The sequence below is a fragment of the Erinaceus europaeus genome, chromosome 2 (genome assembly GCF_950295315.1).
Source record: "Erinaceus europaeus chromosome 2, mEriEur2.1, whole genome shotgun sequence".
Lineage (NCBI taxonomy): Eukaryota > Metazoa > Chordata > Mammalia > Eulipotyphla > Erinaceidae > Erinaceus > Erinaceus europaeus.
This window is the reverse complement of record NC_080163.1, coordinates 87,957,918-87,975,335: the sequence shown is the minus strand read 5'-3', so window position 1 is coordinate 87,975,335 and position 17,418 is coordinate 87,957,918. Positions and strand designations below refer to the sequence as shown.

The following is a 17,418-nucleotide window of genomic DNA, read 5'->3' as shown; positions in this document are numbered from 1 at the left end:
TAAAATTCATCAAATTGCATGCTTGTGTGGAGAATTTAAGTGATTTGAATGTTCAGTGTCTTGAACAGTGATTCTGAAAATATATTGTGAATCATAAACAGTAAAACAGAATTATATTATGGAGGAACATGAACAAAAGAAATCGAACATACCTTAAGACAAACTAATGTGCCATGTCAGAAATCAATAAGCACATATAAACTGCTAAATAACAGGTTAGTGTGGGCGGACAAGGAGAGGAAAAATTATGAAGTGTAAAACAAAGAGAAGCCTGGCAAATTTTTATGAAAAGAGTAAATGAATATAAATTGAGTTTTAAAAGACTCATTAAAATGCAAGGCTGCCTGTGAAAAATGTTCTAAAAGATCTTGCAGTATTATGAAAAATAAAAGTACATTGACTTCATAGTCTGTTTCCTTCTGTTGGTGTCTGAAAAGTAACAGAGGGCACAGAGGTGGGAGTTAAACATGTCAAATAGCACAAATTATTTTCTTTTAAGAGGAAGGATAATTAAGTATTGATAAGCATGTAAAATTTGATAAAAAGGAAAAGAAATGTTTGCTGTAAAGAACTTTAGAGGGAGTCAGGCGGTAGCGCAGCAGGTTAAGCGCACATGGCGCAAAGCGCAAGGACTGGCGTAAAGATCCTGGTTCGACTTAAATAAAAAAAAAATAAAATAAAATAAAGAAGAAATAACAGTTTAAAGCCTACTTGAGTTGGCTAATAAAATTTCTTTTTTTATATTAAAAAAAAAATCCCGGTTCGAGCTCCCGGCTCCCTACTTACAGGGGAGCCGCTTCTCAAGTAGTGAAGCAGGTCTGCAGGTGTCTGTCTTTCTCTCCCCCTTCTCTGTCTTCCCCTCCTCTCTCCATGTCTCTCTGTCCTATCCAACAACAATGACATCAATAACAACAATAATAACCACAATGATAAAACAACAAGGGCAATAAAAGGGAAATAAATAGCCTCCAGGAGCGGTGGATTCGTGGTGCAGGCACCGAGCCCCAGCAATAACCCTGGATGCCAAAAAAAAAACCAAAAAACTTTAGATCCCTCTGAAATTAGTACAGCATGTGCTTGTAGTTGGAACAAGATTGGGACTGCAGGTAAGGTATGTCTGCTTGGTGAATGACAGGACCATGGGTTAGTTTATGTAAAGCACTTATTCTACTATCTGCATATTCTTAATTGCTAGCTGCTACTACTGTTGTTATAATCATTAGGCCAAGAATTACAAATAGATCAAGTTTTATTGTGAACATCCGTTAACTAGTAGTCAACTAGGAATGCAACATACAACTTATGTTTTGGGATTTGTAGGTATCCAGTAAATAACTGTGTTCCTCTCTCTATCCTGAGATCTGAACTATTTTAGAGCCAAGAAATCAGTCAAGTGAAAACCAGAATGAAAATCACTCATTCCTGAGAGATCATGAAGAATGTGGTTTATAACTGTAACTGCAAGCCAGTTATAAACTTTCTAAAACTTAGTCTTTCTAAAACTGAGTCTCAGAATTGGACATTCTTTCCCACCTTTCAGTGCTGGAGCAGAGTATGTCTTCTTGTCCCTATTCTCTCTCCTGTCCTCTCTTTCTGGCAGGGACTGTGTTCATTTCCTGACCATCCCCAGAGGTGGAGCATACATGCCTTTTTATTTTTTAATTTATTTTAATTGTCTTTGGGGTGATGGGCTACATTACAGTTATTTAAACTTTTTACCCCCTTGACAGGTCTCTGAAAACATTCCCACCCCCAGTCTAGGTCTTCTCCTTCCACTGGGACCCCAACACCCTCTTCACCTTCTCCTATCCCTCTCATATATCTCCTTCTTCCGCCACCCTGTCTTTGCTTTGATGCAATACATCAGAGTCCAAGCTTCATTTTTCACTCTGTGCCCCCTCCTTTATTGTTTTATTTATTTATTTATTTTTGCAACTAGGGTTATCGCTAGGACTTGGTACCTGCACAACAAATCTACTTTCCTTCCTTTCTTCCTTCTTGGTAGGACAGAGAGAAATTAAGAGGAGAGGGGGAAATAAATAGAGAAAGAGAAGTGTCTGGAGCATTGCTTCATTGCTCCTGAAGCTTCCGACCAGCAGATGGGGATTAGGGCTTGAACCTGGGTCTTTGTGCACTGTAATTTGTGTCCTTAATTGGGGTGCACCACTGTCTGGCCCTTCTAACTTGCTTTTTAAATTCCACTTATAATTGAGATCATATGGGTATTCATCTTTGTCCTTTTGGCTTATCTCAGTTAATGTGATTCCTTTGAAATCCATATAAGATGAGGCAAAGGAGATGACTTCCATCGTTTTAACGGCATATTACACCACAAAATTCCTAGTCATTCATTTATCACTGGGCATTTGGGTTGCTTCCAAATTTAGACTATTATCAATTGTGCTGCTGTGAACATAGGTATACATTTTGTCTTTGCTCCCTTTGGATAAATCTTCAGGAGAGGAATTGCCATTTTATAAGGTAGGCCCATTTCTAGAGTTTTGGGAAATCTTCAGACTTTTTTTTTCTCCATAGGTGTTGGATCAATTGACATTCCTCTAATAGTTCAGAAAGGTTCAGAGAACAGAAGGGTTGTACTTCACATGCTCAATTCACCATCCTCTGTGATCAGATTGTAAATCTATTTGCTAGAGTGCAGAAGAGAAGAGTGAGCGAGAGGTGGTGAGAACCCAGGAATAGAGCTTGTTGTACATTGTATGAAGCATCAAGGAGTATGGGTGCAGAGGGTGGGGAGACTTTCTCTGAAAAGAAAAAATAAAAGAAAGACTATAGTGCTGAGTTCCTACTCATCAGAAAATAAACTTATGAGTCACAATTCTGAAGTGGTAGAAGCAGTGTACTGACAGTGTACTCGATTTTGTGGAGGAGGGGTGAGAAATCTTTTTGAGGTTTAAACATGCCCACTGCAGCCAGTGGAAGTCACCAGTATGATATTTCTCACTCATGAAACCCACATTGCATGGGGCTTCCATGTTTCCATGTGGTGGCTTGGGGTCAAACTTGGCTCTGTATGTATTGCATAGAGAAGTGTGCACTCATGGTGACTGGGTCATCCTGCTCTGCCATGCCAGGAAGACTAGTCCTGAAATGAGTGCAGCCTAGAATGTTCCCAGCTATGACCATGGACTACCAGCTCAGACTGATGGGACTTGGAAGTTACACAGGCTCCTGTGCTAAATATGAATATACATGGGCCCTGGTCAGACTGACGTGGTAAACAGTTAATTGTATTTATATGTTTTCTTCAGGATTGGGAGCTACTCTTTGCCCTAATACAGCTTTCTAGTTCTATTCTCAACTCTGACTACATCTTCCCAGACAATATTTTTGCCCACCCCCATGTTGCTTAGGCAAAAATTGCCAAAGTCATGGGCCCCTAGGAACATACCTAAAATAGACTTACTAGCTTCTTACCACCCTAAAATCCATATTCTCACCTTCTATATTCCTACTTTTTAGTTTCTGTTTATTAAACATTTTGCATTACTTTATACCTTAAAACCTTTCAGCCATCAAGTTGCAGATTGGTGAATTCCCTGAGCAGACAGCCTCACCAATGTGTCCTGGAACCTCAGCTCTTCAGAGTCCTACCCCACTAGGGAAAGACAAAAACAGGCTGGGGGGGGGGGGAGTTATGAATTGATCTTCCAATGCCCATGTCCAGTGGAGAAGCAATTATAGAAGCAATACCTGCCACCTCTTGTATCCCGTAGAGAATTTTGGTCCGTACTCCCAGAGGAGGAGAGATGATAGGGGAAGATGACCAGAGGGCTCTGAACTCCAATTGCATCAAAACGCAGAGAAAGAAGAGGAAAAAAGGAAAGACTTTCAGAAGTAGTAATAGTTGTAGGTGTGATTTAAAAGGGAAGAGAAGTCAGGACTGTAGAAAAATGGGCAAAAATAGATATAGATAGATAGTTATAGAAGTAATAGTCGGGAGTCAGGCGAGTAGCATAGCGGCTTAAGCACAGGCGATGCAAAGCTCAAGGACCAGCTTAAGGATGCCAGTTCGAGCCCCTGGCTCCCCTCCTGCAGGGGAGTCGCTTTACAAGCGGTGAAGCAGGTCTGCAGGTATCTATCTTTCTCTCCCCTTCTCTGTCTTCCCTTCCTCTCTCCATTTATCTCTGTCCTATCCAACAACAACATCAATCATAACTACAACAATAAAACAACAGGGGCAACAAAAGGGAATAAATAATAAGTAAATATAAAAAAAAAAGAATAGTCAACCCATATCGGTGACCTTGGGAGAATCACTACAGTTTCTAATGGAGGGGATGGGACACAGAACTCTGGTGGTGTGAAAATGTACCCCTGTTATTTTGTAAATCATTAATAAAAATTTTTTAAAAGAAAATTATGCACTTTATCAGGGGAGGTTTTCTCCTGCTTCCCTGGCACACCATTGTCTCTGTCATACTGGCAGAATAGATAAACTGAGCATAAATAGGTGCAAAATTAATGAATGTATAAGGAAACAGTGAGCTTTGAGTATTTGTACTTTTTGTAATACAGACTTAAATTTTTTTTTTTTTGTATTATTTTCATTTATTGGATAGAGACATCCGGAAATCAAGGAGGAAGGGGATTCTTCTTCTAGCGTTTGCCCTTCTTCCGTAGCCAGTTAACAGCGTCAGGTTGAGCCTGATGTAAAGTTTCGAGACCTCCTTTGAATCTGGAGAGGTGGCAGTTGTTGACTTTGTGGGTCATAGTCTGTCTGTAGCCGCAGGGGCAGTTCGGGTCGTCTCTGGCTCCCCAGCGATGGAACATAGCGGCGCACCAGCCATGGCCTGTTCGATAGCGATTGAGGAGGGCCCAATCATAACGTGCTAGGTCAAAGCCGGGTTGACGCTTGCAGGGGTCTGTGATGAGGTGTTTGTTCTTTACCTCAGCTGACTGCCAACTCTGTTTCCAAGAGTCTGGAACAGAGAAGTTCAGTGTAGGCGTAGGGGACCAGATTGGATGATGAGACGTCAAGCGTTGAACAGGGTGGGCGAAGATATCCGCGTATATTGGCAGGTCCGGTCGAGCGTAGACGTGGGAAATGAACTTAGATGATGCCGCATCCCGACGAATATCTGGCGGGGCGATGTTGCTAAGAACTGGCAGCCATGGAACCGGGGTGGAATGGATGGTTCCAGAAATGATCCTCATGGAGGAATATAATTTGGAATCAACCAAGTGGACATGGGGGCTACGGAACCATACTGGGGCACAGTATTCTGCAGTGGAATAGCATAATGCCAGAGATGATGATCGTAGTGTGGAAGCGCTCGCGCCCCATGAGGAGCTGGCCAGTCTTGCAATGATGTTATTCCTCGCGCCCACCTTTGCTGCAGTTTTTATGAGATGTTCGTGAAATGACAGAGTGCGATCAAGAGTAACGCCAAGATAGACTGGCTGGGCTTCATGCCGGATTCTCGTATCGCCAAGCTGCACATTAAGCTCACGCGAGGCCGAGGCATGGTGTAGATGGAAAACAGATGATACTGTTTTTGCAGTGCTAGGGATTAGTCGCCATTTTTTACAGTAATCAGATATCAGAGACATGTCTTTCGTGAGTGTTTCCTCGAGGATGTCGAACTTGAATGCCTGAGTTGCACAGCAGATGTCATCAGCGTAGATGAACTTCCTTGAAGAAGTTTCTGGGAGGTCATTAATGTAAATATTAAATAGCATAGGAGCCAGAACAGAGCCCTGGGGTAGGCCACTTGAGACAAGTCTCCATCTGCTAGACTTGTCACCCAGATGCACCCGGAATCTTCTGTTTTGGAGAAGAAACGATACAGTGTTGGCCACCCATGGAGGCAGGCATCTTGAGATCTTGACTAGGAGACCACGATGCCAGACCATGTCATAGGCTGCTGTGAGATCAACAAAGACAGCACCCATCTTTAAATTCTTCTGGAATCCATTTTCAGTGTAAGTTGAGAGGGCCAGGACTTGTTTGCAGGTAGATCTTCCTGGGCGGAAACCAGCTTGGGCGAGTGATAGGAATTTCTCTGTAAGAGGAGAAATTTGTGACAGAAGCAGCCTCTCAAGGAGTTTGATATAGAGAGACACCTGCAACACTGCTTCACCACTTGCAAAGCTTTCCTCCTGCATGTAGGGACTGGGGGCTCAAACCCAGGTCCTTGCGCAATGTAACATGTGCAGTCAATCAGGTGTGCCACCACCTGGCCCCTGTAATAAAGACTATCTAATTGTAAGTTGTATCATTTAAATTGTGGTGACTCTAATTCCTGAAAATGTCAACAGCCAACTGCCTATGATTCAGCATGAGCCTGGTGAACTGCCTCCAGCACAGTGCTATGTGGTGGCCACACAACCTCTATCTTATGATGACTCTGCGCTAGACATAAATGCAGCTCTTTTAGAGGTTTGTAGGAGTTAACACAAGTAGTTAATTGGCAGTGATCAGTATGACCCACATAGTCAACGACTGCCACCTCTCCAGATTCAAAGGAGGTCTCGAAACTTTACATCAGGCTCAACCTGATGCTGTTGACTGGCTACGGAAGAAGGGCAAATGCTAGAAGAAGAAGAAGTTAAGCATTGAAGTAGACTTCAGAAAATGGGAGATAACTTTCCTGGCAGAGCTCAGGTCTTATTTTGCAGAAGACCCTAGACATTTAAAATTTCTTTTTTTTAAATATTTATCTATTTACTCCCTTTTGTTGCCTTTGCTGTTTTATTGTTCTGGTCATTATTAATGTCATTGTTGTTGGATAGGACAGAGAGAAATGTAGAGAGAAGGGAAAGACAGAGAGGGGGAGAGAAAGATAGACACCTGCAGACCTGCTTCACTGCCTGTGCAGCGACTCCCTTGCAGGCGGGGAGCCGGGGACTGGAACCAGGATCCTTACACCAGTCCTTGTGCTTTATGTCAAGTGCGCTTAACCCACTGCGCTACTGCCCGACTCCCCCCTTTTTTTTCAATTAGTGATTTAATAATGATTGATGATTCCCACCGCAAGAGTTCCGAATCCCATCTCCTCCATTGGAAGGTTCCCTGTTCTTTATCCCTCTGGGAGTATGGATCAAGGATCTTTACGGGGTACAGAAGGTCTGGCTTCTGTAATTGCTTCTCTGTTGGACATGGCCAATGACAGGTTGATCCATACCCTCAGCCTATCTTTACCTTTCCCTAGTGGGGTCAGGCTGTGAGGAGGTGGGGTTCAAGTGCACAATGATGAGGTTGTATACTCAGGGAAGTCAGGTTGGTATCATGGTAGCATCTGCAGCTTGGTGGCTGAAAAGCATTAAGATGTAAAGCAGAGCAAATTGTTTAATAGTCAAGAACCTAATGGTAAGAATATAGCAGATGAAATTTGGGGTCTTCGTATTGGAAGAAGCTAAGAAGTCTGTTTTAGGTGCATTCCAAGGGGCCAATGACCTTAGTAATTATTTATTTATTTATTTATTTATTTTCCCTTTTGTTGCCCTTGTTATTTTTAATTGTTGTTGTAGTTATTATTGTTGTTGTTTTTGATGTTGTTGTTGTTAGGACAGAGAGAAATGGAGAGAGGAGGGGACGACAGAGAAGGGAAGAGAAAGACAGACTGTATAGTCCTGGTTTGCTATTTGGTTTTGTATTTCAAAGCTCCATGATCCTGGGAAATAATTTAAAACCTTGGGCCACAGTTTTAATTGTGAAATAGATAAAAAAAATAATCATTTTCACATGGCTGTTGTAATAATTGGATGATGTTATGGTTGTAAGATTAATACGGCTCTTAGGACATGCTAAGCTCAATAACTGAAATAAATGACAGAGCAGGGAGAATTCTTAAATCCTGACTTGAGCAGGACTAGTGGGTGAGATAAAGCAGTGGAGTATTTTCTCATTTTAGAAAAACTGCATTCAAAATGTTTGAAAAATCATTTACATGTTCTTAAAATAGAACATAAAACTGGGCATGAGCCATGATACTCAGTAAATATTCTGGATAAAAATGATCTTAGAATTGTAAATGAAACATACATATATGATGTGTAAATCCTTTACAGTTATATTAACATAAAAGTTGACATAAAAGTTTGAGGAACCTTAGTGGGAATGAGATGTAGGTAACAGAAAGAAAAACTTTGACTTTCTTAAGGTTAACCAAGTAGTCAGTGATGATAAAACTATAGATCCTTCTGTAACCTGTAATTTTTGTAGTCTCTGGGAAGCAGAAAATTGATACAGTTTAACATAATTATTTTAGAAAAATAAAAATATGAGCAACGTTAAGTGACTAGAAATCACGTATCTCAAGATAAAAATGCTAATACTTGTGCGTAACTGCACATAATTCTCTGTATTCTTTTTTAAAAATTTTTTAATATTTATTTTATTTATTCCCTTTTGTTGCCCTTGTTGTTTTATTGTTGTAGTTATTATTGTTGTTGTCGTTGTTGGATAGGACAGAGAGAAATGGAGAGAGGAGGGGAAGACAGAGAGGAGGAGAGAAAGATAGACACCTGCAGACCTGCTTCACCGCCTGTGAAGCGACTCCCCTGCAGGTGGGGAGCCGGGGTTTGAACCGGGATCCTTATGCCGGTCCTTGTGCTTTGCGCCACCTGCGCTTAACCTGCTGTGCTACAGCCCGACTCCCAATTCTCTGTATTCTATTGTGCATATCTTCCACAACTTTTTAAGACACTTATCTGTTGTTGTACACCTAAGCCTCCAAGTTTGTGCTATTGCATCTATGAGCATAAGTGTACATAGATCTCTTTGGATGGATGTGTTTGTTGGATAAACCCCTAGGAGAAGAATTGCAGGGTCATAGGGAAAGTCCATTTCTAGCATTTCTTATTTTCTTTTCTTTTCTTTTCTTTTCTTTTCTTTTCTTTTCTTTTCTTTTCTTTTATTTTATTTATAAAAAGGAAATACTGGGGAGTCGGGGGTTGCGCAGCGGGTTAAGCGCATGTGGCGCAAAGCGCAAGGACCGGCCTAAGGATCCTTGTTTGAGCCCCCAGCTTCTCACCTGCAGGGGAGTCGCTTCACAGGCGGTGAAGCAGGTCTGCAGGTGTCTGTCTTTCCCCCTCTCTGTCTCCCCTCCTCTCTCCATTTCTCTCTGTCCTATCCAACAATGACGACATCAACAACAATAACTACAACAATAAAACAACAAGGGCAACAAAAGGGAATAAATAAATAAATATTTAAAAAGAAATTAGTTTTTAAAAAATGGAAACACTGACAAATACCATAGGATAAGAGGGGTACAACGCTACACAGTTCCCACCACCAGAACTCTGTATCCCCTCCCCTCCCCTGATAGCTTTCCTATTCTTTATCCCTCTGGGAGTATGGACCCAAGGTCATTGTGGGATGCAGAAGGTGGAAGGTCTGGCTTCTATAATTACTTCCCTGCTGAACATGGGCGTTGACAGTTCAATCCATATCCCCAACCTGCCTCTCTATTTCTAGCATTTCTGAGACTTCTTCAGACTGCTCTCAACAGGGGTTGGACCAATTGACATTCCTACCAGCAGCGTGGGAACATTTGTTGTTATTGTCCTTTCCGATGTACTGCATTCTCACAGGATTGAAGTGGTGGGGGTGCTCACATTTGTTCATAATAACTCAATTTGCTCTGATCCAGGATTTCTTCATTGGTATAACTCAAATGTAGTGCACAGCAGTGTGGAGATGAAGTTTCTTCAGCTCTCAGGTGGCTGGGAGGGGCCGATGTATTTTCCATTTGCAGTGTGTGCCACACAAATGGAAAAGGTTAAGCAGCACACCTTAACACTTTCTGTGGAGTCAGCTGCCTTCTGCACACTAGAAATATGGGAAACAGCTTAAAAGCTCTTGGAAAAGAAGCTTTTAAACCTTCTGAGTTCTAGCTGCAAATAACTCCCTTTTAACTGCATTGACACTTAGTTTAATACTAGTAAAAATAACCCATGCAAAGACAGCTTATCCTGAACAGTACTCAGACATAAAAACTAAACTGAAATTTGTTTTCTTAGTTCATAATATTAGTGAAGATTAAACTTTTGACATCTAGTCTTGGTAAAGATATAGAGAAACAGTATAATCACTTTCATAAAATAAAATTTTAAAATTATGAGAAATAGGTCACAAAATGTAACTTTTTGATTCAGTTATTAATCATGAAGGTTTTTTTTTATTTTAAAAAGGAAACACTGAAAAAACTATAGGATAAGAGGGGTACAACTCCACACAATTCCCACCATCAGAACTCCGTATCCCATCCCCTCCCCTGATAGCTTTCCTATTCTTTATCCCTCTGAGTATGGACCCAGGGTCATTGTGGGATGCAGAAGGTGGAACGTCTGGCTTCTATAATTGCTTCCCCGCTGAACATGGGTGTTGACAGGTCAATCCATACTCCTAGCCTATCTCTCTCTTTCCCTGGTGGGGCAGGGGCCCTGGGGAAGTGGGGCTCCAGGACATAGTGGTGGGGTTGTCTGTACAGGAAAGTCTGTTTGGCATCATGCTAGCACCTGGAACCTGGTGGCTGAAAAGAAAGTCAACATATAAAGCCAAACAAGTTGTTGACTAATCATGAACCTAAAGGCTGGAATACTGCAGATGAAGATTTGGGGGGACTCCATTTTGTAGATAGCTAGTAGGCCCATTTTAGTTATATTCCAAAGGGCTCGTGACTATACTAGATTTTTTTTTTTTTCCCCTGAGCATGAGATCTGATATGTAGGTGGATCCAAGTTATTGTCTGGGGAGATGATGTCATGGCAGCAAAAAATACCAGAAAGCTGGATCAGGGAAGAGAGTAGCTCCTAAATATGAGAAAGATGTATAAATATTGTTGACTTTAAACCCCGTTGATTTAATGCGATCTGGGGCCCATATTCAGCCTAGGAGCCTATGTGACCTCTGCATCCCTGTAGATCTGAGCTCACGTTCTGTGGTCATGAGTAGGAACATTCCAAGCTGCCCCAATATCAGGACCAAACTTCCTCAGGTGGAAGATAGAGTATATTGTCCATCCTCCCTTCAGAGGATGGAACATTCTCTACCATTGTCGATCCAATCATGAAGTTTTATATAAGGAAATAATTATGAATGTGTGGGAAAATTCCTTCAGGGAATTTTTTTTTCAGTTTTTTTTTAGATAGTAGGAAAGCTTAAAATATGTTTAACAGTAAAGGTTAAGGCTTGGTTAAAAAAAAAAAAGACGCATCTATCCCATGGATCACCACATAATAATAGATTGAATCAGAGTACTTCATAAAATTGAAAGATGGCAACATTGTATGCCTGAGACTAAAATTTGTCCAATCACTGACTCTTCCAAGACATCCTAGTGTGTACACCCACACGAGAGCTCTAAAAGATGTTTTTTTGAAAATCTGTGTGCTTGCGGTTAGGCACAGGTGGTGCAATGTGCAAGGACTGGCGTCAGGATCCTGGTTCAAGCCCTTGGCTCCCCGCCTGCAGGGGAGTCGCTTCACAAGCAGGTCTGTAGTCGCTTCACAAGCAGGTCTGTAGGTTTCTGTCTATCTTTCCCTCTCGCTGTCTTCTCCTTCTCTCTCCATTTCTTTCTGCCTATCCAACAATGATGACATCAATAAAAGCAATAACTAAAACAATAAAACAACAAGGGCAACAAAAGGGAATACATAAATAAATAAAAAATATCCATGTGCTTAATGTAAGGGAAGAGTGGTTTTTTTTTTTTTTTTTTTTTTTTTTGGAGGGTGGGAGGTTTTAGCCTGTAATTACTTTGAAACTAGCAGAATTTCAAAGCTGTTCTGAACAGTGAACAGTAGAAGGGCATTAAGTTCTAGCTTCCTAGGGTCCTTATTAGGGAAGGACTATATAGCGTTTCAGGTGAGTTTAAGATTGGTGGGAACAGTTCATAAATACACACTGCTCTAGGTCTTTGCTAATTTACCTCAATGTATATAACTACAGAGAAATGAGGCCCTGACTCGGAGAGGCAGGTGCCAGCTGTCTTTTTGTGATGTTTTCCCCCTTGTATCTGGATCAAGGTTGTGTGTGAGTGCCTGGCATCTCCCAGAGGACCAGGAAGCCTGTGCCATCAAGGGCTGCCAGAATTTGCATGTAGATGTCCTATGGCTCTGTCGGATTGAAAGTCACTTCTTTCCTGCTTCATCTTTGGTATCAAGTGAAAGTGAATTCTACAAACTCAAAAATTTTCTTCAAAGGCCTGCAAAGCACTGTGTGAGAAGGGTTTGATGTATATAAAAAACTGGCTGTGGGGGTTGGCGGTGGTGCACCCAATTAAGAGCATGTATCACCATACTTAAGGACCGGGGTTCGAAACCCTGGTTCTCCACCTGTGGGAGGAGGAGGTTTGCTTCCAAGCGGTGAAGCAGATCTGCAGGTGTCTATCTTTCTCTCTCTATCTCTTGGTGGCAAAAAGAGAGAAAAGAAGAAGAAGAGAAAAGAAAAAAGAAAAGAAAAGGAAAACCTGGCTGTGATTCCTTGGATTTTTTCCCCTCACCGTCAATTGTTATTAGTCCAACTGGGGACAAACAGCTAAATATGAAGCAGGATAGTAAGGGAAGCAACCTAGTTGTCCAACAACAGATGAGTAGCTAAGACAGTTGTGGTACACATATACAATGGAATACAACTCAGCTATTAAGAATTAGGAAGGCACAACCTTCTCTGCCTCATCTTGGTTGGAGCTTGAAGGAAAATCATGTTAAGTGATATAAGCCAGAAAGAGAAGGATGAATATAGGATGATGTCACTCATGGGCAGAACTTAAAAAGGGACAAAAAGAGGAAATACAATATAAAACATGGACTGTTTTGGTGTATTGCACCAATGCATAAGTACTCAGGGGAAGGAGAACAGGGAGAGGCTTGGGGGTGGGGGCAGCTGAGTTTTGAGACCCTGGTACATGATTATAGAAAAGGACCTGCTTTGGGAGTGAGAGTGTTTTACAGATACCCATGATGGCAAGATGAGAAATTGTACCCATGTGTCAGCAACTGTACTGTAAACCATTAACTTCCCAATAAAAAGGAAAAAAAAAAAGTGAATGAAGAGAGCTAAAGAAGTGGATAGGATCAAATAATTCATTCTACAGAAGAGGAAAATCTAATAAGTTTCAGGGACAAAATAACTCTGAATGGTGTGTTTACAAATGAATAGGGGCTGGGTAGATAGCAGAATGGTATGCAAATAGAATTTAATGCCTGAGGCATCTAAAGTGTCAGATCCTATCCCTAGCACCACCGTAAAGCAGAGCTGAGCAGTGTTCTGGTAGGAAAAGAAAAATGGTTTAGATTGATAAAGAGAGGAGGGAGTTGTGTGCAGTACAAGAAGAAAGAGTTAAGTGAAATAGCTCACTAGTTAGGGATGGTGCCTTGCTATGTTTGAGGTCCAGGTTTAAGCTGCAGCACCACATAGGAAGTGCTACGGCACCAGAGAAGCGGCATCATTACTCTCTCTCTCTCTCTTTAATTTTTTTATCTTTATTTATTTGTTGGATAGATACAGTCAGAAATTGAGACAGAAGGGGTGATAGAGAGGGAGAGAGACAGAGAGACACCTGCAGCACTGCTTCACCACTTGTGAAGCTTTCCCCCTGCAGGTGGGGACCAGGGGCTCGAACCTGGGTTCTTGCTCACTGTAACATGTGCACTCAACCAGGTGCACCACCAACTGGCCCTTCTCTCTCTTTTTCTATCTCTCTTTTCTTTTCTTTTCTTTTCTTTTCTTTTTTTTTTTACCGGAGCACTGCTCAGCTCTGGTTTATCGTGGTGCAAGGGCTTGAACCTGGGACTTTGGAACCTCAGGCATGAAAGTCTCTTTGCATAACCATTATGCTATCTACCCCCATTCTGCCCCTCTTTCTATAGCTCTTTCTAAATGAGCAAGCAGCCCAGAGAGCAGTGAATTGCACATGTGTGAGACCCGAGGTCAGGAGAGAGAGAGAGAGAGAGAGAGAGAAAGAGAGAGAGAGAGAGAGATGGGAGTTGAAGGAGGGGGAGGACACGCCTGTGTGAGAGTAAAGGCCGGGAATCCACAAAGTGCTGAAGTATCATTAGGGTATTGTATGCAGGCTGGTTTAACTGGAAAATGGTATCCAAGAGAGAGATAAAAGGCAGTAAGGCTGCAAAGATTATCTGGCATTGACCATGCTTGTATCTTTGAATGATAAACATTCACCTATATTGAATTTTATGGTATCAGGAAAATGGCTAAGAACAGAAGCTTTAGAGTCAGCCAGTCTTGGGTTGTATTTGTAGTTGAAGTACTTAAAATCAGTTAAGACCTTGTACAGATTTCTTGATCTGTCTGAACTCCAATCTCCTCCTTTGTAATGTGGGAATAATTATGGCAATTAAGACATTAGATAAGATAATTTAAATTGAAGCATCTGAAGAGGTACCTGGTGCCTATTGAAAAGAATCTGTAAAAAAAAGAAAAAAGAAAAGAATCTGTAGTTGTTAGCTGGCATTGAATTATAGTTTTATGTTTTTATTTTAACAAAATTAACTCTTTACTTGGATGGTAATTTTTTTCAGTATCATTGGTTAGTCATTTGTTCCCAGAGCATGGATCACTGAGAATATAAAGAAAAACATTGTTCAGAATATCATTGGTACCTGTTAAATGTTACAGATGTTAACACTTACTATATTTAATTTATTGTCTTAGTCAGTTTGGACTTCTTTAACGAAAGTACTATAGAATAGTTGGCTTACCCATTAAACATTTATTTCTCATAGTTCTGAGTGTGGGAATATCCAAGATCAAGGAGTCATTCACTCCTTTGTCTGCTGATGGTAGACTTTCTGCCTTATAGATGACTGTCTTCTCACTGTAACCTCACCTAGGGGAAACAGAGCTCTCCAGGGTCTCTTTTGTAAGGGCACTAATCTCACTTGTATGGGCACCATCCTGATAACCTAATTTCCTTATAATGTCCCACCTCCAATTACCATTACACTGGGGACTAGTCTTCCACATATAATTTTGGGAAGGGGTATGATCATTCAACCTATAATACTCATTAATATTTGTTGAGTGCTCATCATAATTTTAGTACCAAACTATGTTCTGTAGAATACAAGACGCAATTCCTGTTTTCAAGATGCTCATGTTATACATGAAGAGAGAAAAAGCAGTGTTTTTTTATTATAGACAAAGTCACAGTTTTATCCTGAGATCAGATGTCTTGACATATGCCCTGAAATAACTGGAGGAACCATTTCTCCATTTATAGAATTCTCTGTGGAAAAGTGACTTTTTAAAGTAGCGATATGAAATGCTAAGTAGCTAGATACTATAACAGAGCAGAAATAGTTTAGAATTTTAGAGAGAACTATTATTGAACACTAGAGTGATTGAGGGAGATTTTAGGGGAGACTCATATATATGTAAACTCTAGTTAAAATGGGCGTGTGACAAAGAATTTCCACAAGGAAACAGTATGAGCCAAAGCCTGAAAAACACTGTAGTTTTAGAAGCAATATATATAAACTTCCCTGACTTGAGTTCAGATTTATATTAAGGAGAAAAAGCAGTTGAGTGACCAGATGTCTAATACTAGCTGTAGAGGCAATGGAAGACTAGAATGCAGAGTTGCTTCTTTGGTGTGGTAATAGAATTGTTCAGTAAGGGAGAGATGAGATGAAAGTGACTTTTGTAGGAAAAGCGCTTTGAAAAGAATGAGTGCTCAAGATGGTTTGGTTGGGATACAGTTTCCCCATCTCTCTGCTTGGAGGTGTTGGGAGATCTAATAGTTTATCCTTGCGTCATCTTCACTCACACACACACACACACACACACACACACACACACACACACACACACACACACACACACACACACACACACACTTACTGAATATTAGAGTGATCAGCAAATCAGGCATTTGTTTTCCTGTGATATCCAGTCTGTTACGGTGATTCAGTGATATCACTGGAATTCTAAACTTTTTAACTTTTAAAGTCACTGTCTTCTGACTATCATCTTCACCGTTGCAAGATTACTGCTATACCTTCATCCAGCTGCTTACTTGGAATACGATATAGAAAAGTAGTGGAAAACCGTGGACAAAAGTAATTGGTAGTAATACTTCTGATGTATAGAGAGCAGAGCAGAAGGAGCGGTCTGTGAAACGATTAGCACATGGCACAGCACTTGGTCTCAGATCTGATGATTTTAATGACACTTAAGCAGGATTTACAGTTCTGGTGTTATATTTATTTTGAATAGATGCAATCTAAATGTAATAATATTCTAAAAATAATACTTTTTTCCTACTCAGTATTTTTTTTTGTCTTTTTTAAAATTCAGGTATCAGATTGTAGTGGAAATTATCCAGGCAACTACAATTAGCAGTATTCCCCAACTGAAGAGGCACAAGGGTAAGAACCAGCTTTTTTCCAGTTACATATTTCTGAAAAGCCCAGTCCTTCTCTTTTCTGACAGTGTTTTGGCATATATGAACAGTCATTTGTACACTTAAATATGTCAAATTTATGAAAATAATATTATAATAACATTAAAGATACTATTACTTCATTTTAATGAAAGTATTTGTATTTTCTTCTAAATTGTATTCATTTTCTTCTAAATTGTATTCATTTTTTAAAAATTTCTTTATTGGGGGATTAATATTTTACATTCAGCAGTAAATACAATAAATAGTTTGTACAGGCATAACATTTCTCAGTTTTCCACATAACAATACAACTAGGTCCTCTGTCATCCTTTTCCAGGACTTGTACTTTCCCCCCCACCAACCCCAGAGTCTTTTACTTTGGTGCAATACACCAACTCCAGTTCAGGCTCTACTTGTGTTTTCTCTTCTGATCTTGTTTTTCAACTTCTGCCTGAGAGTGAGATCATCCCATATTCATCCTTCTGTTTCTGACTTATTTCACTTAACATGATTTCTTCAAGCTCCATCCAAGATGGGCTGAAAATAGTGAAGACACCATTTTTAATAGCTGAGTAGTATTCCACTGTGTATATGTACCGCAACTTGCTTAGCCACTCATTTGTTGTTGGACACCTGGGTTGCCTGGGTTGCTTCCAGGTTTTGGTTATTACAAATTGTGCCATTAAGAACATATGTGTACACAGATCTTTTTGGATGGATGTGCTGAGTTCCTTAGGGTATATCCCCAGGAGAGGAATTGCAGGATCATAGGGTAGGTCCATTTCTAGCCTTCTGAGAGTTCTCCTGACTGCTCTTCACAGGGGCTGGGCCAATTTACATTCCCACCAGCAGTGCAGAAAGGTTCCTCTGTCCCCACAGCCTCTCCAGCATTTGCTGCTGCTGCCTTTTCTGATGTATGGCATTCAAACAGGAATGAAGTGGTATCTCATTGTTGTCCTTATTTGCATTTCTCTGACAATCAAAGACTTGGAGCATTTTTTCATGTGTTTCTCGACCTTTTAGACCTATATCTCTGTGGTGAATA

The 17,418-nt window shown here is 40.7% G+C and overlaps 1 protein-coding gene across 3 annotated transcripts in view; it reads left to right on the top strand.

The window, feature by feature from the left end:
- The window catches only part of SNX25 (sorting nexin 25), a 160,511-nt gene that overhangs the window by 75,795 nt on the left and 67,298 nt on the right, over positions 1–17,418 (top strand). For all 3 annotated transcript variants that reach the window (XM_060183812.1, XM_007517663.3, XM_060183808.1), the window contains exon 6: positions 16,286–16,356. In XM_060183812.1, coding sequence (XP_060039795.1) covers positions 16,286–16,356 — 71 coding nt within the window. The remainder of the gene's footprint in view (positions 1–16,285; positions 16,357–17,418) is intronic.